This window comes from Lampetra planeri, chromosome 2 (assembly GCF_965212315.1).
Source record: "Lampetra planeri chromosome 2, kcLamPlan1.2.h2, whole genome shotgun sequence".
Taxonomy (NCBI): Eukaryota; Metazoa; Chordata; class Hyperoartia; order Petromyzontiformes; family Petromyzontidae; genus Lampetra; species Lampetra planeri.
The window spans coordinates 2178445-2204741 of record NC_136108.1 but is presented as its reverse complement, the minus strand read 5'-3'; the positions used below and the strand labels follow the sequence as shown (position 1 = coordinate 2204741).

Sequence of the window (26297 nt, the reverse complement as noted above, 5' to 3'; positions counted from 1 at the left end):
GGGGGGGGGTGAAGAGAGAGACGAATGTAAACACGCGCGCGTGCCCGTCGTGTACGCGCCCGTGCACGTGGGGCGAGTGCCGGGGGGAGTGGTGGCGCAGCGGTTAGCGCGCTGGCGCGACAAAACCAGGCGGGCCCCGAATTCGATTCACCTGCTTAACGGCCGACATCGGCGATGCAATGTGTGAACAGGTCGTGGGCCTCCCTTAGGTCGACTCAGCCTCAAATTATACCTAATGCTACGTGTGATTTTTTTTAAATAAACTTCGCCGCTAGGGAGACAAAGGCGGCCGGGTGTGGTAATGACCGGACCACCATCCCCCCCCCCTTCGTGTGCCGTGTCGACCGTCATTATGTGCTGCTCGCTAACTGCACTTGCCCCAACAGTCTGTCGAGGCTACACGGGGGGGGGGGAGGGGGTCTTTGTCTTTGTGCTCCACTGGGCTGGTGGCTGCTTCACCCCTCACTCTGTCGAGCACTCCCCCCCCCACCCTTTAATCTCCCCACAGACACGGGGCGCCGCCTAATTTGGGAAACAAACAGCCCGAATATGGCAGGGCATTCTCACATTCCCCCCGCCACGCTGCGCTCGCTCCTCGCTCGCTCGCTCACTCGCTAGCCAGCTAGTTAGTTAGTTAGCAATCCCCGCTAACTCGCTAGTCAACTAGTTAGCTAGTTAGTTAGTTAGCAAGCCCCGCTCTATCACTCGCACGTCTGTGCACCCACAAAGACAAAGAACCCCCCCCCCCCCCCGTGTAGCCTGTAACAGACTGCTGGGTTCGCGAGTAGCACCGAATGAAAGCCGGCACGGCACACGAGGGTGTGGGTGGCCAGCACCACGTACGGCCGCACTTTCTCTAGCTAAGTCGCCAGGAGAGGCCCAGGACCAGTTCAGATCATTCGTCACTGCAAATTGGCTGTGAGCGGGAATCGAACTTGGGTCGGAGCACAGTGCGCTAACCACCGCGCCACCACTCCCCATACATGCGCACACGCACGCATGCAAATAGACACACTTGTGTACCGGAAAACGCTTTTGACACTGTCTCACACACACTCACAGACACGCAGACACTGCCACCGCGTATCATTTCCCGCGCAGTATTGGCACACTCTGCGCTCGTGTTTTAGCCAACACGAGGACACTGCGTGTCAGTGTCCTGTCAGTAGCCATTGAGGGCCAGTGATTTGGTCAATGCACTGTCACGGTCATTTTCAGGGATTAATGATTTTACCGAATAAGTTTCGGGTCGCTGGTGGACTGGGGGAGGCACGCGACCAGTAGCCGCAGCCCCCCCAAAGGCAGGCGGCATCCTGGACGTGGTGTGCCGGGTGTGGAAATATCTTCTGGGTCGCTGACCCAGTTGGGCCCCGGCTGAATTGACTCAGCGGTCATCATCAGCGCGCTTAGCGCCCTGAGTGCTGCTCGATAGTTGTCGGGGCATTCATGCTCCAGGTTCATGGGCGATCTGTTGCCCCCCTGTGCGCTGCTCTGGATTAAACTCAGGCCCGCTGCGTTGACGGAGTTCTGAACGCAGACTCCCCCTGACTCAGCCGGCTTTGTCTACTGGTCTCTGACATGAACACCACCGTGCCAAATAGAGATTGGGTGGTGATCATTGTGGTGGTGGTGGTGGTGGTGATATTGTTGTTGGTATGGTGATCGTGATGGTCGTGATGTTGGTGGTGGTGATGACGATGGTCGTGGTGGTGGCGGTGGTATTAGTGGTGATAGTCGTGATGGCGGTGGTGGCGATGAGTGTGGCCATGGTGGTCATGGTGGTAGCGATGGCGGTGGTAGTGGGGGTGGCGGTGGAATTGGTGGGAATAGTGGTTTTGGCGCGGAGGTAGTTAGTGATGGTGGTGATGGTAGTGGTGTTGTTGATGCTGATAGCGGTGGTGGTGCAGTGGTAGCGACGGCGGTGATTATAGTGGCGGCGGCCTTGACGTCAGCAATAAAACAACGATTTATTTTTAGCTCTGCGTACAAACAGGAGAGAGAGAGAGACACACACACAAAATAAGTGACTGTGATTTTTACGTGTTTACAGAGAGGGTTCCTCTTTTTTCTCGTTTTGACTTTGATTTGCTGCCTTACACTCCGCGTGAGTGGGACATTTTATCCACGGCGTAGGCGAGAGGATGGATGAGTCCCCATTTCCATTTTCTGCCCGACCCAAAAATAAACGCGTGACGGCGTCACTGCCGGCACGAGAGTCCGAGCTTTGTGCAGTCCGCTTGAGCCTTGTTGCAAGTCAACAAAGCCTCCGTCTGTTATTGGTATCTCTAACCGTGCTTATTTAAAATAAGTATAATCAATTTAATATAGGCCGCGAAGGAGCCGTGCACACCTATGAAAACCATCCTTGCCTTGTGGCTTCTCGGCTTGATTTAAAACTATAATTTTTTTTATTTTTATTTAACCAGGTAAGGCCCACTGAGCTATGTAGCTCTTTTTCAGAAGTGACCTGTGCCCCATGACTGATCGCTCAACGAAGTGGCGTATGTGGACATTTATAACAGCCAAATACTCTAAACGCGTGATGTTTCTAAATGTGGAGGGACAATCCGGAGGGCCGAGAGAAAAATCCACGCAATTACGGAGTGGCAGATACTGCCAACTCCAAATATACGGCAGGTGTCAGGGTCGGGATCGAACCCACGACCTCCTGTATACCAGGCGAGGTAGTTAACATCTCACCACCGTTCTGATGGAAAGCTTGGCTTGGATTAAATTACAGTAAAAGTACAGAAAAATTAAATGATACACGCACAGCCTCGACATGTTCCGCGCTGTATTGTGGCATATTATATCAAGGATGCAATGGCAAATGCACTCTTCAGACATTGGCACAATCACACACATACGTCGGTAGAACACACACACACACTCACATAGATCCACAAGCACGTGCTTACACAATCACACGCAAAAGACAAGATCAAAATCCCCCGTATAGCCTTAACAGACTGTAGGGGCAAGTGCTGTTAGCGAGCACCTATGAAGGCCAGAACGGCACACGAGGCGGTGGGTGGCCAGCACCACGCCCGGCCGACCTTGTCTGCCTAGTGGAGATGTTTTTACGCACCAGGTACTCATTTGAGGCTGAGTCGACCTAGGGGAGGCCCAGAACCGGTTCAGATAATCGTCACTGCTGTTGGACGTGAACGGGAATCGAACCCGGGTGACCGGGTTCGTAGTGCAGCGCGCTCACCGCTACACTACCGCTCCCCACACAGAACACATGTAACTACACCAACACTCGCGCACACTAAATCTTCAAATCGACATTAGCTGCCCCCCACCCCCACCCCTGCTTAATCAGATCCAAAGTCATAAAGATCTGTCGCGGCGTGCGGAGCAATTCACTTACACTTCTCAAAAGCGGATTATGGCGCGATGGTCCAATGTGGTGACTCAGTCGCTCTCATTATTGAGACTTTATTAGGGGAAGCGACCAAGTGATGTGACGGTGCTCCCAGCGATGCAGCGGAATTATGCGTGGGAAGAACCTCGCACGGACGTCACACAGCCCTCCAGCATTACGCGTGCACACACGCACACTTGCCTATGTGATCATTTTCTATGGGCAATGAAGAGCAACGGTTAGAGATTCAGTTCTAAAAGATGTAGCCGTTCTGGGGCTTTGTTTGAGAGTGTGTGAATTGCACGACACACGCAATCACCCACTCAGCCACCCATTCACTCACCCAGACACTGACTCACTCACCGACCAACTAACCCACCTAACCACCCAACCACCCGCCCACCGACCCACCTATCCACTCACTCATTAACCCATCCACGTAGAGCAGGGGTGGGGAACCTTTTTTCTGCCAAGGGCCATTTGGATATTTATAACATCATTTGCGGGCCATACACAATTATCAACTTAAAAATGAGTCTTATATTTGGTCAAACATTTAATTAACTCACCCCTAATGTGATGGCTGGAACTGCTTCTCTCTCTTTGGCGAGGCGTGTGATGTTAGCTGGTTTTGATGATGACGTTGCTACTCGCAACTGCTTTTCCAGGTTTGCTCCTAGATTTATTGAATTTCGAGTCCCGCCTGCGGTTGCCTTGGCAGGGCCAGACCAAATGATTTCGCGGGCCTCACACGGCCCGCGGGCCGGACGTTCCCCACCCCTGACGTAGAGCAAGGGTTAGAGATTGAGTTCTAAGTGATGTAGCCATTCACTTGCTTTGTCTGAGAGTCGGTCAATTGCAGACACACGCAATCACCCACCCAGCTACCCACTTACCCACCCTCCCACCGCCTTCACGTGTATATGTGGTGCAGTGCAATGTCCTATGTTCCATGGCTTGGTGTTAGCCGCTGCACTCTGGACAAGAGAGTCTCTGATTTCCCACTTGTGCCTTTGGTCTCCGTGGTTTGCGCCGATCCGGTTGGGCGCTGCCCATTGCTTTCCATTGAAGATGGAAGGTTGGCAGTGTGGTGACAGGCTCGCGGATGAGCTGTGTGTTGTGGAAGCCGGGCAGTGTGGTGACAGGCTCGCGGATGAGCTGTGTGTTGTGGAAGCCGGGCAGTGTGGTGGTGGGCTCGCGGATGAGCTGTGTGTTGTGGAAGCCAGGCAGTGTGGTGGTGGTGGGCTCGCTGATGAGCTGTGTGTTGTGGAAGCCGGGCAGTGTGGTGTTGGTGGTGGGCTCGCTGATGAACTGTGTGTTGTGGAAGCCAGGCAGTGTGGTGTTGGTGATGGGCTCGCTGATGAGCTGTGTGTTGTGGAAGCCGGGCAGTGTGGTGTTGGTGGTGGGCTCGCTGATGAGCTGTGTGTTGTGGAAGCCGGGCAGTGTGGTGGTGGGCTCGCGGATGAGCTGTGTGTTGTGGAAGCCAGGCAGTGTGGTGTTGGTGATGGGCTCGCTGATGAGCTGTGTGTTGTGGAAGCCGGGCAGTGTGGTGGTGGTGGTGGGCTCGCTGATGAGCTGTATGTTGTGGAAGCCGGGCAGTGTGGTTTTGGTGGTGTGCTCGCTGATGAGCTGTGTGTTGTGGAAGCCGGGCAGTGTGGTGGTGGTGGTGGGCTCGCTGATGAGCTGTATGTTGTGGAAGCCGGGCAGTGTGGTGTTGGTGGTGGGCTCGTTGATGAGCTGTGTGTTGTGGAAGCCGGGCAGTGTGGTGGTGGGCTCGCTGATGAGCTGTATGTTGTGGAAGCCGGGCAGTGTGGTGTTGGGCTCGCTGATGAGCTGTATGTTGTGGAAGCCGGGCAGTGTGGTGTTGGTGGTGGGCTCGCTGATGAGCTGTGTGTTGTGGAAGCCGGGCAGTGTGGTGTTGGGCTCGCTGATGAGCTGTATGTTGTGGAAGCCGGGCAGTGTGGTGTTGGTGGTGGGCTCGCTGATGAGCTGTGTGTTGTGGAAGCCGGGCAGGTGTGGTGGTGGTGGCGGCTCGCGGATCACGAGTTCGATGTCTGTGTGAACGAAAGCCGCGATGCCGCAGGGAGGGGCAGCGCACGAGGTGGCTCGCAACCCCCACCCCCCTTGTACCCCAGCCGCCTTTGTCTCCCCAGTGGCGATGTTTACACACCTCACCAGGTACTAATTTGAGGCTAAGTCGACCTCGGGGAGGTCCAAGACCGATTCAGATATTGGTCACTGATGTTGGCCGTGATCAGGAATCGAACTCGGGTAGCCAGGTAGGTAGCACAAAGCCAAAGATCGCCCGTGTAGCCTTAACAGACTTTTGGGGCAAGTGCCGTTTGCGAACACCTATGAAGGCCGGCACTGTTCACAATTGGGTGGGTGGTCAACACCACGCCCGACCGCCTTTGTCTGCCTAGTGGCGATGTTTACACACCTCATCAGGTACTCATTTGAGGCTGAGTCGACCTCGGGGAAACCCAGGACCGGTTCAGATAATCGTCACGGGTGTTGGCCGTGAGCAGGAATCGAACTCGGGTCGCCGGGTTCTTAGCGCAGCGTAGCGCTAGCCGCTGCACTACCAACTCCACACACACTGCACCATTACACACACACACAGAGGTACAATTTACGGTAATGCACACACAATCAGACAGACACACACGAACATACAATACACGAACGAGTTACGCTCAAACCACAAGACAAAGGGACGCGTAAAAATACACATCATTGCGCCACCCATCAAAACCACGCGCACAAAGCGACGCACACCGATTCACAAGCACGCGGCCTCTGCAATACGGAACAACCACACAGACGCCTCGTACAAATCCTGGAAAAACACGGGCACACGCATACACCACCACATACGTGCATGGCTATCGACACACGCGTACACGTAGCTGTACACAGATGCACATACACGCAATAGTGCTACTGCTGCTGATGCTGCTGCTGCTCTTGATGCTGCTGCTGATGCTGCTGGTGCTCTTGATGCTGCTGCTGCTGATGCTGCTGCTGCTCTTGATGCTGCTGCACTTGATGCTGCTGCTGCTGATGCTGCTGCTGCTCTTGATGCTGCTGCTGCTGCTGCTCTTGATGCTGCTGCACTTGATGCTGCTGCTGATGCTGCTGATGCTTCTGCTGCTCTTGAAGCTGCTGATGCTGCTGCTGATGCTGCTGCTGCTGCTGATGCTAGGGGGCTGCTGCAAATGCGGCTCCTAGCAGCGCAAGCACAGCGACAAATCCACTGCTGCAGGTCCGACCTCGCTGGGCGACCTGACGTGTCGTGACTAGGCGGGGGGGGGCGCAGGTGTCAGTGTTGAGATCCCACTGATTGGGGGGGCCGGGGGGTGGGGGCTGCCTCTGCCCCCCCCCCAAACCCCGCCCCCTCCCGTGTCGGTAAAACGCCGCTCTGAGCTCGCGGTCGAATTTCCACCTCGGAGATTTATATATAAAAAAAAACCGGGGAGATATCTTGGGAAGAAGAGAAATAATATCTCACAGCAGCAAGAGACGGCAGAACTGGTTGGTTTATTATTTGCATTATGAGTGCACCACCTTGAGTGGTGTGGAGTTATTATACTTATCATAATTATGATTATAATTATTATAATTGTTGTGCAACTGACAAAAACCGGGCCTTTTAATGTCCCCGGCAAGGCCGACGGATCTCCCGGGGTGGCAGCAATTGCTGCCTCCTTCCCCAATGCTTCGTGTGCTGATGTACGTTGACACTTCTTTCACACCGTACGTAGCACAACCCCGCCAATCGGAGGTGCGATCCGGGGGAAATGCGGGACGGGAGCCCCCCCCCCCCCCCCAACAGCCCGCAGTGCGATGGGGAGAGCGTGGGGGCAGTTCCATCGGCGAGGCCTGCGCAGTAGATTCGCTCCCCCCCCCTGCCCCCTCCCCAGCCCTCCACTCCCCCACCACGTCCCCCCTCCCCGTGGCACGGGTCTTCTTCCTGACCCGGCGGCACTGAGATGTCTCTATCTTACCAAGAAACGAAAGGATCAGTGCATTCCCTACCCTCATAGCCCCCACCATAGCCCCCCCCCCATAGCCCCACACAATACCCCCCCCCCCCCGCAGTCGTAAAAAAATATCCAATCCCACGATCCCATCGACCTACACAATGACCTGCCCACTCACCCACCAAAAGACAACGTATCTTCACACGCACACTCACAGACATACCCCCAACTATTTAACCACCCACCCACTCATCCGCTAGCCGAACCAACCTTGCACCCAACCACCGTGGCGGCCATTCACCCGCCGACCCACCAATCCAACTACCCATCAATCCATCCACTCATTTACCCAAAAACACCACTCGACTATCCAATGTATCCGCATACTCAACCACCGACTCCCTCACCCACCCACCCGACCACCCCCGTTCACTCGCCAACCATACCCATCGCAGCGGTGGGCTTGCCACGTGTTTCACCCTTCTACCGGATACAGGGTTCTCAACGCTTCGTGGCGTAAGAGGTTTTGGGCATCGGCAGCCTACCGCTTACATCGGTTGGGTTGGTGGCAAGCGTGCCACTTACCCATCTACCCACCTAACCAAACAATCACCCATTCATCCACCTAACCACCCACCCAACTCTCTACCCACCCTATCACCTACTCGCCCACCTACCCAAACACTCACCCATTCATCCACCTAACCACCCACCAACCCAACTCCCTACCCACCCAACTCCCTATCCACCCTATCACCTACTCGCCCACCTACCCAAGCAATCACCCATTCATCCACCAAACCAACCACCCACCCAACTCCCTACCCACCCGCTCACCTACTCGCCCACCTATCCAAACACTCACCCATGAATCCACCTAACCACCCACCCACCCAACTCCCTACCCACCCAACTCCCTACCCACCCTATCACCTACTCGCCCACCTACCCAAGCAGTCACCCATTCATCCACCAAACCAACCACCCACCCAACTCCCTACCCACCCGCTCACCTACTCGCCCACCTACCCAAACACTCACCCATCCATCCACCTAACCACCCACCCACCCAACTCCCTACCCACCCGCTCACCTACTCGCCCACCTACCCAAACACTCACCCATTCATCCACCTAACCACCCACCCACCCACCCAACTCCCTACCCACCCGCTCACCTACTTACCCACCTACCACTCGCCTGTCTCTCTCTCTCTCTCTGTCTCTCCGCCCGTCTGTGCGTCTGCTGTTACTCCGTTCACAGCCCTCGATTCCGCGGTCTCCGAGCACCGTCACTCACTCTCCCCATCTCCCTCCCACCTCCCAGACCCCTCTCCCCCACCCCTCCTAGAGGCTGCCCCCCTCACTGGGGGGGGGGGGGCGAGGAGAGAACATTGGCTGTGGTCACATCAATGTGAGGCGCACACAGCCAATGAAGCGGCCAGGCTGCCTTAACGTGCCTCCTCCGCTGCCTTCAGAGGCTCAGTGGATTTGCTGGAGGGAGAAAGGGTGGTGGGAGGGATGGGGGGGGAAGAGGTGGAGAGAGGAAGCGAGAGAGGGGGAGAGGTAGGGAGAGTAAAGAAACGGAGGGAGGGGGTGGTGGGGAGGGAGGGAGGAGGAGGTGGTGGGGAGGGAGAGAGAGAGGGAGAGAGAGAACGTTGGGTTCCATTTCCTGGTGCTGGCTTTTGCGAATCCTGGCCTCTGGGTGCCTCCATCGCCTCCCTCTACCTCGTTGCTCCCCATCGTCGCTGATCGTCGTTGGGGAATAAAAAAGAAACCTCATCCGCCTCTTCCTCCTCCTGGCTCCGTGGGGCCGTCGCGACAGATTCGATCCAGGGGCAGCACGGGGGCGGATTTTTGGGTCGCGGTCGGAGAGAGCTCTTATTATTATTATTTTCACTGCTGCCATCATCCCTGACGCTGCCAGCACAACCATCGCTATTGCTGCTGCTAGTGGAGCTGCCGTCGCCACCGTTGAAATTGGACAAGGGGGAGAGCCGTGGGGATTCTGTGGGGAGCTGCCGACGGCGGCAGCGGCGGCTGCGGTGTTCGTGGCCTCGTCGGGACTGCCCGTTAGCCCCGAGGCGCGGATGGAGCGGCCGTGTTGATGGAGACCACCCAACAACTGCTGCCTCCACCTCACGGGCTCGCTGACTCACTCGCTGGCTGGCTGGTTGCTCGGCTTACTGGCTGATTGTCTGGCTGACTCGCTGGCTGGATAGCCCAACTGACCGTCTTGCTGGCTGGCAGGCTAACAACTGGCTGACCATCTGCTCGACCTGTTCACTGGCCGGCTGCCTTGTCTGACCAGCTGGCTGGCTGGCTAGCTCGCCAGCTGACTGGCTGGCCGGCTGGCTGGCTGGTTGGCTGACCGGCTGGCCGGACTGGCTGGACGGCGGTGAGTCCCCTTGGCGAGCTCCAGGATAATGTACCTGCATGGATTTGATGACTCGGAGGCGGTGAGTGGTGGTGGCGCAAAAGGGCTCGGTTTCACATTTGTGTTGGAGGCGTGGAATGTGGTGGTGGTGGCGGTGGTGGCGGCGGTGGGGGGGGTCCGGGGGATATGGGGGGGGGGATATTCCTGGGGCTCGGGCAAGGAGAGCTGAAGATTGGGAGACAGCTGGAGAATATGCGACGGACAAACACTGGTTGTGATGATGATGATAATTATATATATATTTGAAAGGTCTGTCAGCGCTCGCGGTGACGTGAATGGTGCCTGGCCATGCGCGCTCTCTCCCTGTCTCTCTCCCTGTCTCTCTCGCGCGTCTCCTCCTCCTCGTGCTGCTGCCTCTCTCGTGTCCCTGTGCCTGCCGGTACGTCTGTCTCTCCACCACGTGATCTGTGTGGTTTTAAATCTGCCCGGCTGTCCGTCCCCATGTTATTGCCGTTCCGTCTCTCTGGTTGTTTCTGTCTCCGTGTTCTCTCTCTCTCTCTGTTGCCCTCTGTCTTTGTGTGCAATTCTGCCTCCGCCTTACCTCGTCTCTGCCTTTCTGCTTGTTGGTCCCTGTCAGCAATCTCCCCCACTCTCTCTTCCTTTCTCTCCCTCCACTCTCTCTCTCTCTCTTATTTTCTCTCCTCCCACCGTCCACCTCCTCCTCCTGTCTCTCTCGCCACAGCGCGCTCCGCGCTCCACGCTCCGGCTCCTGCGATCCACCTGCCATGGTTTGTGGCAGAGCGCTGGGCCGTGGCCCCTCGCGCTCACCGCCAAACCGGCGCCGCCAGTGCCGCGTTACGTAACCGCGCCGCGCGGCTCACCTGAGGACGGCTCACCTGAGGACGGCTCCATGTCTGCTGCCTCACTGACTCGCCCACGGACTCGCCGACCGACTCGCTGGCTCACTCGTTGACTGGCTCAATCGCCGGCTGGCTCACCGACTGCTGGCTGGCTCTCTGACTGGCTCACTGACTAGACCACCGACTGCTGGCTGGCTCACTGGACTGGCTCATTGACTGGCTCATTGACTGGCTCACTCACTAACTGGCTCACTCACTGGCTGGCCCACCGACTGCTGACTGGCTCACTGACTGGTGCGCTCACTGACTTTCTCACTGACTGGCCCACCGACTGTTGACTGGCTCATTGACTGGCTCACTCACTAACTGACTCACTCACTGACTGTCTCACTGACTGGCTCACTGACTGCCCCACCGGCTGTCCCACCGACTGCTGACTGGCTCACTGACTGGCTCACTCACTGACTGGCTCACTCACTGACTGGCCCACCGCCTGTTGGCTTGCTCACTAACTGGCTCACTAACCGACGAGCTTGCGGACTGGCACACGGATTGCTTTGTGGATGTCTGGTTGACTAACCAGCTCGCCGACTGCTTGGCTCTGTGACTGGCTGACTGGTGGTTGGCTGACTGGCTAGCTGTCTCGTTAAAGGACCGCCTGGTTGGCTGACCAGCATGTCAGCTAGCCATGCCTCTGACTGACTGGCAGGAGACCCTGCATACTGGCTAACTATGAATGATGAAATGTTGAACTACTTTTGCACCGTACGTAGCCCACCATGCTAATGGGAGTGGCTGACCAGCTGGTTAGCTGAGTGACTGACTGACCGACTAACAGTGTTAACTGGCTGCCTGGCTGGCTAACTGACCAGCGTGACCTCGGAGAAACCCGTCCACACAAAGCCCCTCTCACTCGGCGGAAAACATTCTCTGCCCAGTTTCAATTAAACTTTCAACTTTGCGTCATTCACTCAGCGAGACCCTGGAACGCGCGCGCGCGTCCAGGGGAGGGATGGGGGGAGGGGTGGGGGGAGGAGGGATGGGGGGAGGAGGGATGGGGGGGTGGAGGGTGTCGAGTCCGCGCCACCTCTGCTATTGTCGCGGTTTTCTTTGTGTGACTGTTGTCATTTTTTGTTGATTTGAGATCCGATTGTTTTTGGTTTGTTCGTTTGGTTGTGGGGTTTTGTTGTTCTCGGGGCTGCTCGGAACGAGCTCCGCGAGGGAGCCTCCCCGAGTGGGTTGGGCTGTGCTTGGGAAAGCGACGCTCATGACATGAAATGCGCGCGTGGGAATCGCGTTGCAGTCGTGATGGCAAGAAGCCATGAGTGGTCCCACGGTGGCTGATCCATGGGGGGGTGGGGGAGTCATGAAGGTGATTCATTGAGCCGGTAATGCACGATTATATATACAGTATATCTATACAGGGGTTGTCTTCCCTCTGTACAGAATGTATGGTGATGGTCAAGTGCTGCCCACGCTTCCTGTTGTTAAACGCACCCCCATTCAGGACGAGGGCACTTCACTTGCTCATTGCGCAGGCACCAAATCGCCGGCCCAATGCGCCCGATCCCGTCAGGTCGCGGAGGCCAGCGATCTGGACGGGTGACCCGCCGTTCACGAAGGACGGGCGTCACGTCGTCCGCGCCGACCGACCTGGGTGAAGTGCGTCGGCTAAGGCGGGGGGCGGCCCCCGTTCACAAAGGGCCGCGCCCGTTCGTGCACTGTTCGTGACATCGCGTAGGACGCTTTTGGTGGCAGTAGTCAGGGGGGGCTAGAGTCTGAGCCCCCCCCCCATCAAATAATACAGTCGATTCGCTGTGACTGGGCCTCCGAAACGTCGTGATTTTTATTTTATTTGTTATTTTATTTTACTTTTATTAATTTCATTAAAAAATTTTACCTACGTGACTTTACCGAAAAAAACCTAAGAATATGAATCCTTGCAGTCACGAAAGCTTCAAATATAGAATCAATCCCACCCCCTCTACAAGGACCCTTGTAACGTCGAGTTCAGGCCACGGAGCCTCAGATTTCGCCAGGTGAAAAACTCGTGCCCGTGTTTAGATCGTTAAGTGCCCGCAAAGTCTAGAACTCGATTAATCCAGAACCTGAAGCGTGTTAACTGAATTCGACAGGGCGCGGTGGTCAGGAAGTCCCTGTACCCCCCCCCCCCCCGTCTTCAAAATAGGTATGCACACGTACAGGTGAAGGGGTGTGTGGACTTTCCGTCCACGCTGCAGATACCCAAGTTGGCTGTGGTTCACGGTGGCCTGGGAGGGTGAAACCTTCGTCTCGGTGCAATCATTCCTCGAGTTGCTGCGAGTAATTTGTGCATTATTTTTTAACTGGCGAATATTTTGTAAGATCGTAAATTGCTTGGGATGTTTGGCCTTTTTTGTTGTTGTTGAACTCCTCTGTTCGGTTTCTGGTTTGGACTAAACTCTCCCGGTAAATACGCCCGCTGGGCCGAGATCCCCCGGGGCGATTTTATTCGTGGCGATGTTATTAGTTGCGGTGAAATTCATCGCCGCGCCGTCTTTGCCACGGCGCCGTGTTCCTCGTGCGGACGCGGCGGTCACATCACGGTCACCTTCCGAAGTCGTTCTGTGACACCGTCTCTTGTTTTTTTTGTTTTCCCTCCCGTACTCACGGCGGCGGTGGTGGTGGTGGTAGCGATGTGAGTGGTGACGCCACCCGTATTCACGGTGGTGGTGGTGTGAGTGGTGCCATTGCCGCTGCCTCTTAAACCGCTGCCCGTGAGTCTTCTGGGTGGAGGTGGGGGGGGCGGCGATGAGGAGTGGTCGCAGGGGGGCTCACAAGCGTCACCTCCGTCACCTCGATGTGAAATGTGTCCCTGTGGTTATTTTCGCGGTCAGTCTTCGTCCGCGCGTCTCTCTGCGTCTGTCTGGCCGACTGATGTGCTTGCGCTCTGCACACGCGCCTGCCTGTCCATCTGCCAACCTCTCTGTTTGGCAGCCTCTCTCTGCCAGTCTGCGTGTACGGAGAGCTTGTCTTTGTCTGTCTGGCTCTATGCCTGCCCATCTTACACCCACGTGTCCATCTCTGCTGAACTTGACCTCTCCCGATTGCGGATTCTTTCTCTCGCCCATGTGCGTGCATCTCACAGCGCTCTTCTCTCTCTCCACATCACTCATTTTCCACTCATCCCCCCCCCCCATCTTTTCCGCATCTCCCGTTCTTTGCATTTACCTCCTTCAGGGTGTTTCCCTGCCTCTGCTGTCTCGGCCTCGATCCGTCTCTCCCTCCCTCTCTCTCCTCTCTTTGTAGGCGGCGAGCTTCGCTCGCCCGCACGGAAGCCGCACGTCGCCAGGAGTTACCCTCCGCTCTCATAAATCCTACGGACACAAAGCCTTATTATTATCATCATCATCTCCCCACTAAGCCCTCCCTCTTCTGCCGCGGAAAGTGCTGAGGTCAGCGCCGTCTTCGTCCCCGGGGGCCCCCACCCCCGTGGCCTCCCCCCGGCCCCTCCCCCCGGCCGCTCAGAGACCCCCGCCCCCACCGACCCGCAGGGACCGCGTTTGTCCCTCGGCCCCTCCTCCTCCTCTTCCTCCTCCCGGAGGTGCGTTGGGGTTGGGTGGGGGGGGACGATTTTCACTTTGGCGACCGCTTACCGGAGAACGCCACCGCCACGCTTGCCGCTACCGCCGGCTTGCGGGCGGAGCGACGGCAAAGGCGCAGCACTGCAAGTGCTCGCTGGCAGATGCGGGGGGCCCCACTAGAGAAGGGAGGGGGGGCTGGTCTCTTTATCTCTCTCGAGAGCCTCCCTCAAGAGGGCGGCATCTTTGGCTCGCGCTGCTATCCCACGTCGGCGCAGGCGTTTTCGCCGAGATACGCGTGGCGGTACCCCCCCCCCACGCACTCGACCCATCGACTCACCGTGGCGTGGGCAAATTCCACGCACCGCTCGGGTGCTGCGTTGCCGTCCCAGCCGAGTGAACGCGCCGGGTTTAGAAACTCGCCCCCGTCGGGAGATCGAGAGTCGAACCGGCGCCGTCCAGCGTGGTAGCCGCTGACTCGGCTGTGGCGGCTGCCACCCCCCCCCCCACCCCTTGTCAGTGTAGCAGAGGATAGACCACGTGGGTCGGCATCCAAGATGACGAGAGGGGCCATTAGTTTCGAATTTTGTTGGGGAAAAAAGTGAATATTTCAAGATCCGCAATGGAGTGTGCGGTGAATAGGAGATGGCGGTCCTTGATATGTAACGTCGCGATGCGGTCCTGACAGCCGCAGGTTCACGACCGCTGGTTTGGGCTGCCGGTGAGTGCTGGCATCGGCCAAGCTGATGAGGCCGGGGAGTGTGGAAGCCGGGACTCCACAATAAACGCTTTCCACGGGCAGACTTGGCAGCCGTGAGCCATTGGTGACCGTTCCGTGCTGATGAGTCCTGTTGAGGACGAAACTGGTACAGTTGACAAGCACTGCATTGCTGCTGCTGTCATTTTGACGGTGGCCTGCGACAAGAGGAGCACAATGCACTTCTTCAAACGCCGTCAGCAAATGCTGATGGCGTTTGCGTCGTGCATGGAAACCGCGTGTTTGTGACGCATTCTCTCGTGTCGTTCGAAACCTGTGGGCGCGCAATATGAATGCAAACACGACTGAGTGAGGGGAGGGGGTGGAGGCAGGGGGTGGAGGGGGGATTTCCGCCGCGTGTACAATCGCAATCGAGGAATTTAGCTGCGTGATGTTTTTAAACTTTTTGTGGAGATATTTCACCGTGACGCCGGCACACGGTGGCCCGCTCTTGCCAATGGCGTCACGGGATCTTTAAAGTCCGCTGTGAAAAGTCACTTCTTTAGAACTGCTTTTTGTGTTTAGTTTGTTGTCTTTCCCCTGCACCTCCGATTAGCACGGTTGGCTTCGTACGGTGTGAACAAAGTTCCACATTCGTACATGCGTATACATGCAAGCAGGTGGCAGGTTGTTTTGTGTTGTTGTTGTTTTTACTACAAGAGCGTAGGAAGCGAGGGGTGGCAGGGGTACAGAAATTCCGCAGACCAAAGTTTTAAACTCGGTGCTGCTGGGTTTTGGGAAGGGAAGAGGTGCGTTTGTGTTTTTTACGGTTAATAGCACGCCGCAGTGCAGTATTAACCAGGGCGGCCGCTGGATTCTAACCGTGACCTGCCGCTGGCCCACCTCGTCACCACCCCCAGGGCTCCCTGCTGCGAGTGGAATTCATCATCACCATCATCATCGTTAACATCTTCACAATTTGTTCCGATGCACAAGTTTCATTTTATTAAATCATTATCAGAATATTTTTTTCACAATCAGAATATTCATTCACGCTGGAGGAATCCAATGAGCTATCAAGCTCTTTTTCACAGATGTCCACTAGTTAAAATACTTCACCTGGATACTCCGTTGCGATGGGACATTTCTTTTGCACGGATAATTCAATTAGCACTGGCAAGTTTCCCATTCCCAAAAACAGACAAAGCCGCATTACGGACGGCATACGTAATATGATGTGTACAACTCAGTACGAGTCCTAGATGATGCTGGCTCTAACGTACGAGCACAAAAGTGAATGGAGGAGGTAGATCAACATTTTGTAGTGGTTGGCGCAATGCACTATGAACCTGCCGACCTGGGTTGGATTCCCGGCCACGGCTAACGTTAGTTGGAGAATAGTATCTGAACGGGTCCTGGATTCCAATATTGGCTACATTTCCTGTAACCTCTAAAATACGTCCGATGAAGCCCTCTTTCTAGCTGGCAAGTGGACGCGAGGCATCTTGTGACACTGGCTGATCTGAAGCCGGCATTCGGACATACGGCTAAATGCCACGTACCAACAAATGCGTCAGAATAATAGCCAATAATCGTTGCCCAGGCATGGCCCCTATTGCAGAACACCAGAGAGAGGGAGAGAGACAGGATGGCGGGCATCCAGAACCCTGTCACTAACTTATAATTAGAAACCTCATTTTAAAAGGAGCTTAATTTTTCATGGGATATTTTCTGGAACCCCCTCCCCCTCAACCCCCCCCTCCAATCTGCCATCTCTGACCTCCTGCCCCCCCCAACCCCACCACTCGGACAGTGAGACGAGGGGAACGGCCGGATTGTGGATTGTGCGGAGCCCAGCCCTGAGTTTTACAATTCGGACGCTGGGAGTTTGGTCGACACACGATCAGCGTCTCTAGGAGTCTTCATTTTCATTGCCATCCTCTCTCTGCTGCTGCTGTTGTGAAGGAGGAATTTGTTTGAGATGTAAGCTTGTTACTGTGCTGGCATTATTCATTTAAAGGAAATAATTTAAAGCTTCTTTTAAATCCACTGCTTAATGTGTGTGTGTATGTTGAACTTCTGTCGTGCCGTACAGAGCCAACCCTGCTAATTGGAGGTGCGGGGGAAGGACAACTAAACGCAACAAAAAGCAGTCCTAAAGAAATTAGTTTTTAATCTAGGATGAAGGCTTCCCCCGTGCCATGGTGACCACCGCGGTTGTTTGATGGGGGGGAGGGGGCAACCCGAGCTTTTGGTCTCATGGAGAGCGTTGGTGGGGTCGAGCTGAGGGCTGGGGAAGATCCTAAACTCGGCCGGCTTGCCGGTGGACCGGAGATGCCGAGACAGAAAAAGTGGGCTCTTGAAATCCATCGGTGTGGAGCTCATGCAGTGCTATCGTACGCGTGAGTCTACGGTACGCGTGGGTCCATGGTATGCGTGGGTCTACGGTTTCCTCTTACCTGAAAGGAATTTGCCAAACATCCTAAAGCAGGGCCCTCCTGATAAAACATAAATAAAATCTCATCAAGACTCAATAAATTAGCCTTTTCTCTGGCTTTCCGCACGTGTGCGCTACGATGCAAAGCGTGGAACGTCCATCCACTGCCTTAATGGGGGGCCTACACAAGCGATGCGGGTTCTCGGGGTCTTTTCGACCATACTTCACCCCTCTGGTCGATGTGGGTTGGTGATGGCGGGGAGCGTACATGATGGGATAAACGGAGTGTCTTGTTGCAACGGTCGTCTGTGCTGAGACCCGTCCGGCGAGGTGATGGCCCAAACTTCGTAGCGCATGAGGGCCACTGGCCGAAACGTCGCCTATTCTACACGCGTATTGTTTTTACTATTATGGCCGCGGTGTAATCGACGAACGTGACGGATCTTGGTTTTTTCCATGCTGTGAAAGACCCTACGCGCATCTCCTGATGTCCCCCTCCACTTTAGGAGCCCGTCTCTGCTTGCATCGATACTCGTGAACTGCCAGACGTTAGAAGCAAAGGGAGACGCTCTCTGTTCGATAGGCGTCCCGGCCGAGCTCGGCGCTACATTATAAAATGCACGACGCAGAATAATCGACGGCATTGGGTGCGTTCGAGAATTCGATGCGACTGGGACTGGTCGGGGTCTGGAATCCATTTGTGCTGCCGCCGTTTGAGCCTCGACACGCACCGTGATCACTCGCACCCTCTCGCAATTCAAATGACTGACGTCTCGTTAATGTCGCCTGTCGCGTCGTTTTCGTTTCTCTTAAGGCCACAGCGTTATTGACGAAGGCGTCGATGTTTTGCCGTCGTTGTTAATTGTACACCACTGCCAGCGAAGCATCGGCACTTTGTTTAACTTTGTTGGGTTCGGACGTCTCGGCATGGCTCGTTTGATCCGTGGCTATTTCCGCCGAACGACTCGGAATCCCAGGAATCCTGCCTCGCATGCCAGGCCCTGATCCGGCTTCCTGCGGCGCGGAGACCTCACGGCTTCCCCCATTTGGCCTTGGCAGCGATGCGGGACTCGCTGCGGAAGCTGGGGGCGCGCGACAGGCGAATGGCTCCCCCCCCCCCCCCGTGGTGCTTCTTCGTTCGTATGGAGGAATAACAACGGCAGATTAAAGATGTCATTTTTAGATCTGTAATCAGCTCAATTGTCTGTTCAGAAGCAGAGTGGATCTCGTCCATTCCTTACTCTTTGGTTCTTTCGGTAAAGTCACGGAGGTATAAAATAAAATAAATCAGTGGAACTGCTGGATTATATTTTTTCCGCCTGAGGACAAGCGCTTGTGTTGCGCCCGAAACGTCATGATTTATTTTATTTTATACCTACGTGACTTTACCGAAAGAACCAAAGAGTTTGGATTCCTGCAGTCATGAAAGCTTCAAATCAAGATCGTCCATTCTTCCTTTGAAGGAGTGAAGGCAGCAGCAGCAGCGGCGGCGGCGGCGGAGTGTTTGCGATGTGGGTCGATGTTTTGTGATTCGCGGCTGCACCACTCGCAGGCCGCCGAATCTCCGATGGCGCCATTTGTGCATCGCGTGGCCGCGTCGGCCACGTGGCCCGGTCCCCATCCGGCCCATGGTCGACCATCGGCGGCGTGGAAGGTTGAGACCGGGAGGTTCGGCGGTCGGCTCGCTGTACGAGACGTTTCATTTGTGACGTCGGCCGCAGTCCAGACTCTCGCTTCTGTCTCCCGCCTGCATTCCCCCGTGGCTTTTGGTTAGGTTATATTGATGCACAACAATCCCCTACTGCGTCCGAATGCTCATGGAGATCTGTGAGAGTGAATGAGCTCACGTTAGCCAACAGGTCTCTATGTGGGGGTGGAGCCCCAATGCAGAGGTTGTGGGTGTGTCCTGCTGGGAGTGGTTCCCCCACGGTGACGTGACGTATGTGTATGTGTTGAACTTCTTTCGCACCTTATATGGTCCACCATGCTAATCGGAGGTGCATAGAGTGTTACCCCATGACACCAGCGGGCTATCGCCTGGAACTAAGGTTTCCTCCCACGTGCATGGACACTCATTAATTGGTCGATAACACCTTAATATACAGAGGGGCCCGCAGAGCTTGGCCGATTGTTGGCCGTGCCGAGTCACCGCCGCGGCTGCTGCTGCCCTCCCCGCTCGCCTGTGGCTCCTCCTCCGGGCCGTGTCCGAGTCGTCCTCTCTCGACGAGAGCGATGTGTGTACGTACGTTGAACTTCTTCCGCACCGTACGTAGCCAACCGTGCTCATCGGAGGTGGGCTACAGAGGCGCAGTGATCCGCTGGTTGTGCCTCAAGCTCTCACCGACGGTGACCGTTGTGGCCACGCTACGTGCGGTCATCCCTCCATTGCGACAGGATTTCCCGTCATTCACGTGCTGCCCCCACCCGCCGATGTGACTTCCGTTTTAACTGAACTTGATGGGCGGACTGCGATTGCCATCCTAAATCCACGCCGCCAGCGGCTCGCGACTGGGTTACCGAGTGGACCGCGTGTGCCTCCCCCCAATCCCCACGGCGTGTCCGTGAAGATGACTCCACCGGCGGCACAAAACAAACAACGCGTCGACTCAGAAACACCGGTAGCTTTAAAAAATAGCACTTTAATTTTATGTTGCATCATCCACGCTAATGGCATCCCACAACGCTGTATATTAATTATATGAACCTTATGGCGGTACCCCGGGGTACCATAGTAGCCCAGCTCTCACATAATGTCCACGATGCAGTCATTTTTAGTCTGTTGATGGTCGGCGATGTGGCAATTGACTCATCGCGACGAGCTGTACACGATGCACCACTACGGTGCGTACCGCGAGCGTTCAGGGTTTCAGTGCAATCGTCCTCGCTGCGTTTCGGTATCGCGGAGTGTGGCACTGATTTCGGATTGATTGGTTACCCCAGTCGCGGAGTGAAGTACACCCCCGGGAAAAAATAGTGTCCCAGAAATAACAAATGTAATTGCCTCGGCCAGTTTGTATTATTTGGTACCCCGGGGTACCGCCATAAGGATCATATATATAGAAGGAGCAAATCCCGTATGTGGCCACTAACCAAGCAAATGGAAACCCCTACTCCCAGCAAGCAAAATCAAATATGAATACACAAATTAAGAAATGGCACCCAAAACAAAAAGCACAAACGTTCAATAGAGTGATCACCACAAAAGAGCAACGAGTCCGTGAGGTGTAACTCCCAGAGCACAGTCACCAACTTCCGAAACGAGGCAGGGAAACTTCGCCGGAGAGGCGTTGTCCACAAAATCGTTGTGGGATTCCCTCGGCCATTGCAAACAAGTTAGAAACAACCCCACCACCACAGTGGCCCTCGTCAACAAGCTCCCCCTGGTCCTAGCCTCCCTATCTCTCGCTCGCTCACTGTGTCCATCGCTGTTCCTCATCACCAACCTCCCCGTGGTCCTAGCCACCGCATCTCTCGCTCGCTCGCTCGCTGTGTCTATGGCGATCTGAGCAATGGGAGAGTCTTTGGCGGCCGTTCCTCCCTTGGAAACGTCTCGTCCCCCTGGCTGCTCCGTCACTGCAGGAGTGTATTACGAGTGGTGCACTGTTTGTTGTTGTTATTGTCGTTGCGAGGGGGAGCTTGTGTTTCCCGGGCAATTTCCTCTGCCAATTTGGCTGATTTACTGGAGTTCCCCCCCCTCCCCCCCCAAAACAGTTCCTGAGCTACCGGTCGATCTATGTATGTGCACATCTGTCTGTCGGCCTACCCGTTGTGTCCTGTCCTCCGCCTGTCTCTCTGCCTGTCTCTCTGCCTGCCTTGTCCGCTTGTGAATCCACACCTTGTCGGGACACGGGGTTCGTTGTTTGTCGGGCGGAGGTTGATCGCAACGAGGCTGTGAATTTCCCTGCGATTTGCCGCGGCTCTCACTCGAGTCGAACGACGGCACGGGCACTCGGCTCCACTGGCGGGTCTCCAAGATGTTGGTGGAAATTCCATACTCCCATGGCAGGGGCTAACCCACGCCTAATTCACTCCCCTATCATTCCTATTTTCTATCTCTCTCGTGTCATCCCTCTCCTCTGTGGTATTGGTATTAAACGTTGTACAGTGATGAATCACCCAACCCCAACTTGGCTTAGGACTCTCCCCTGGTCTCGCATAACATCAATGAGCCAAATGCTGACGACGACGACGACAATGCCGGATGGATTGTTGCGTCGCAAGAGTCGCGAGAGGTGGCCGTGTTTTTGGGGAGTTCTTCGTCCGGCAGTGCACTGACCGTGTCCGTTTCGTAAATGATGGTGTCAGTGGAGGTTGTCGAACTGGCGGGGGACAGCCATGGACGGGGATTGAACTCCGGTCGCCGGGTTGGGAGTGCAGTGCGCTAACCACCGTTTTCTCATTTCCTCTCTCCCCTGCTACCTTTACACTTCCTGTCCATCCACCCCCCCCCTCCCACACCGTCCCCCGACCATACTTCACCCTCCAGGGCTCAGCGGAGTCGTACAACAGCCGGCCCACGGACTCGGACGTGTCCCTGGAGGAGGACCGGGAGGCCCTCAAACATGAGGCCGAGAAGCAGGCCTTGGCCCAGCTCGAGAAGGCCAAGGTAGGCCCTGGATGCAGGCCGGTGTCGCCCTTTCTTTGAGTCACAAACGCATCGCTGTCAACCCCTTATCAGTGCCCTACCTTATTACAGACTGATCCACACCTTATTGGTCACCCCGTGCCCCTTATAAATCTCAACGTTTGTCCTACAAAGTCCCATCACGTGGGACAAACACAAACAAATAGACAAAAATAAAATTTGCCCGTATTGAAACGGTTGTACGCCGTATGGACCTGAGAACTCAATTTCCCTGTACAAGAATATGGGGTAAACCGTATGGGTTGGCAGGTACGCAAATGTCTGGATTCGTCGCAATGTTCATTTTGCTGCCGAGTGGAGCCACGCGGATTGCGGGCGCTAAGCAGCGTTGAACCCGGATGTGGCCTGGATGGGCGACCAGCAGGGCTACGTCACAGTACAGTGCAGCTCCACCGTTGTACTGTACTTCTACGCTCCCGCGCCAATGCTCCCCACCTTCGAGCATGGTCTTACTACTCTCATCCGGTAGATGGATCGATAAAGTCCGTTGCGCGTTGACCCAGGAGTATTCCGTGAATGTTTGTTCACGAGTTGCCACCAGCTGGCAAGGGAGCCATTGCAGTCGTCTTTGTTACAATATGCAAATAATAACTATTAATCATTCATTCATTTTAGAAAATACGTGCACAATTTGGACAGAAGGACATTCGGAGAAACGTAAATACTTGTTATGTAGTATGTTAAACTTCTTTTGCACCGTACGTAGCCAACCGTGATAATCGGAGGGAAGCACAACATGCTAAACACAAAACGCAGTTATAAAGGAATTAGTTTTCAATCTAGATGATTTAAAATTTCATAGTGCATCTGAAACCACGCGATGCAGTGACCATCAGTAGTAACGATTGTGGTGATGATGGCAATTACTATAATGGTAGTGATCGTGGTGGTGATGGTGATGGTCATGTTGGTGCGAGTGGAGGAGGCTCGTAAAGTACGCTACTGGTCAGTTGAAGGCAGTCCCCTTCCAGCAACATCGTAGGGCAGAGGAACGACGCTCACAACAACGATCGGAGCGCCAGGCGGCTAAAACGCATCTGCCGGTCATCGCAGTCGGTCAACCCACGGCACCTGGGTCTGTCCCGTGACCTCCTCCTGTCAGCAGCGAGCCTCAACACTTCACGTGGCACTCAAAGTGTCACCTGGCCTAGCACAGGTGTCGTGGTGACGTCACCGCCACTTAGTGGCGAATGGCGGCCATTGTTGTTGTTGGTGTAATTGATGGTGGTAGTGGTGATGGGCGACTCTCGCTGTAGGCGCCGGGTCGCCGTGCCTCCGTGGCCTGCCGAGTTCGTTAATTATTGAGAGCGAGCGCCGCCCACGAGATGCTCACGTTAACGTTGCCCCGGGGGGGCGGTGGAGGGGGGGCTCGCGGGGCAGGAAGTGCGCCCCCCAAGGCAGAAGAGCAATGCTCAGGGCAAGGGAGAGAGATGGGAGAGTTAAAGATGAGATAAATAGAAGTGATGGGAGAGCGAAATAAGAGCGCAGAATGGGGACGTGCGGGGGGAGGAGGAGAGGGGGGGGTAGAAGAGGAGGGAGATGGAAGAGAGGGTGGAGAGATGGAAGGGAAGAGGAGCAATTGAGGAGAGGAAGTAGATGTGGGAGAGAGAAGGCAGAGGTGAGACAGGAGAGGAAGTGAGGGAGATCAACTAGATAGACGGAGGAGAGGTTGTTTGAATGAGAGAAGGCAGCAAGTGGGAAGATACGTAGGACAAAGGGGACAGAGAGAGAGATAAAGGAGAGATGGGAAAGAGAGCATATGGAAGAGAGGATAAAGACACGAGAGGGAAGACAGAGGGAAGGTGGAGCGGCCACGCCACTGTCCGTGTAAGCGTGCCCTATGGAGGCCGTGCGTGCATCCGTGAGAGCGAGCGAGCGTGCGTGAGAGCGTGCGTGAGAGCGAGCGTCCGTGATAACGAGCGTGCGTGAGAGCGAGTGTACATATGTGAGAGCGTGCGTGAGAGCGTGCGTGCATGAGAGCGAGCGTGCGTGAGAGCGTGCGTGCATGAGAGCGAGCGTGCGTGAGAGCGTGCGTGCATGAGAGCGAGCGTGCGTGAGAGCGTGCGTGCGTGAGAGTGAGTGAGCGAGCGTGAGAGCGAGCGTCCGTGATAGCGAGCGTGCGTGAGAGCGAGCGTGCGTGAGAGCGTGCGTGCATGAGAGCGAGCGTGCGTGAGAGCGTGCGTGCGTGAGAGTGAGTGAGCGAGCGTGAGAGCGAGCGTGCGTGAGAGCGAGCGAGCGTACGTGAGAGCGTGCATGCGTGAAAGAGTGCGTGAGAGCGAGCGAGTGTGCGTGAGAGCGTGCGTGAGAGTGTGCGTGCATGAGAGCGAGCGTGCGTGAGAGCGTGCATGCGTGAGAGTGAGTGAGCGAGCGTGAGAGCGAGCGAGCGTACGTGAGAGCGTGCATGCGTGAAAGAGTGCGTGAGAGCGAGCGAGCGTGCGTGAGAGCGTGCGTGAGAGTGTGCGTGAGAGCAAGTGAGCGAGCGTGAGAGCGAGCGAGTGAGAGCGAGAGCGAGCGTGCGTGTGTGAGAGCGAGTGAAAGCGAGAGCGAGCGTGCGTGCGTGAGAGCGTGCGTGAGAGCGAGCGTGCGTGAGAGCGAGCGAGCGTGCATGAGAGCGTGCGTGAGAGTGTGCGTGAGAGCGAGTGAGCGTGAGAGCGAGCGTGCGTGAGAGCGTGCGTGAGAGCGAGCGTGCGTGAGAGCGAGCGAGCGTGCATGAGAGCGTGCGTGAGAGTGTGCGTGAGAGCGAGTGAGCGTGAGAGCGAGCGTGCGTGAGAGCGTGCGTGCATACGTGAGAGCGAGCGAGCATGAGAGCGTGCGTGAGAGCGAGCGAGCGTGAAAGAGTGCGTGAGAGCGAGCGAGCGAGCGTGAGAGCGAGCGTGTGTGAGAGCGAGCGTGCGTGGCGAGCGAGCGTGAGAGCGTGCGTGAGAGCGAGCGAGCATGCGTGAGAGCGAGCGAGCGTGAAAGAGTGCTTGAGAGCGAGCTAGCGTGCGTGAGAGCGAGCATGTGTGAAAGAGTGCGTGAGAGCGAGCGAGCGTGCTTGAGAGCGAGCGAGCGTGCGTGAGAGCAGGTGTGCTTGCGAGCGAGCTAGCGTGCGTGCGACCATGGAAGTGCACACGCAGCAGCAGCCTGCAGCAGCCCGTCTAATGCACCGCCGTCTTATTCAGCAGCATCCGCCCGTACCGCGGAAACGTTGCATTATTAATCACGGGCGAATGAACCGCTTCGCTGACAAACGCGCCTCTACCGACGAGACACGCGCACGGGGAAACACGAAGAGACCTGCGCCACCGCCCCGTGTCGCCTCCGCCGGCTCTCGGGGGCAAGTGTTGTTAGTGAGCGCCAAGCGAGGGCCGGCACGGTACACGGGTGGATGTGGTGTGCTCGCAAACTACGCCGGGCCGCCCTTTGTCTCCCGCTTGGCTCCTGTTTGTACACCGCACGCGGCAGCGCCAGCGACTCACTCGAGACCGAGTTCACATCGGGGAGACGAGGGATGAGTGCAGGTCTCTCTCAGCCGCCGCTCATCGCGGCTGCGGCCGGGAATTCAAATCGAGTCGCTCGGTGTGTCGCGCAGTGCAGGAGCCACTGCGCTACCGGCGCTTGTAGCGGACACACTGACAAAGGTCCCCCACGTAGCCTTAACAGACCATTGGTGTCAGCGCCGTTAGCGAGCAGCGCCTATGAGGGCCGACACGGCACACGAGGGGGTGGGTGGCCAGCACCACGCCCGACTGCCTTTGTCCCCCCAGTGGCGATGTTTACACACCGCACCACGGACTCAGTTGATACCAGGTGTTGTGATGATGCCACGTGTTGTAGGCCTGTGCCACACGGTTGCCGGGAGATGGAGGCACAGCAGTGGATCTCTGAGTGTCCTTGAAGCGTCGCTATCCCCTTGTATGCTTCGTGCCTTTTCTCTGGGCAGTTTGTATGCACGTATATATGTTTGTTTTATGTATGTTGTATGTATGCACTGTGTGTGGAACTTCTTTCACACCGTGAGTAGCCAACCGTGGTAATCGGAGGTGCGCGGGTAACTTTGGTTTCCGTGTACGACACCCCAAAAACTCGCAGCACTCATTACCACGCGCGCCAAACACTCATCGCACGATGCAGCGGCACCATCCTTAAAATGGGCCTTGAGACTCGGTGAAGGACACTTCCCTGGGTAACCAAGGGGCATTGTGGGAATGGTCCGGGAGGCCGCAAGCCAAACTGTAATGAATGTGATTGGTCGAGCAGTAGCCTCCAGAAAACCATTCTTGAGTGTTTTTTTTCTGGACTGATAAAAAAAATGCATATTAATTTTAAACAAATGTATAAAATGCATATTTTGGCTCGCTCTTTCACGATCCTTTTCAATTCAACCATCACC

The 26297-nt window shown here is 55.8% G+C and overlaps 1 protein-coding gene across 1 annotated transcript in view; it reads left to right on the top strand.

Moving 5' to 3' along the window:
• Positions 1-26297, top strand: part of LOC144733276 (voltage-dependent L-type calcium channel subunit beta-1-like) — an 89406-nt gene that overhangs the window by 25751 nt on the left and 37358 nt on the right. The window contains exon 2 of the mRNA XM_078615085.1: positions 21767-21886. Within this exon, the coding sequence (XP_078471211.1) occupies positions 21767-21886 (120 nt within the window). The remainder of the gene's footprint in view (positions 1-21766; positions 21887-26297) is intronic.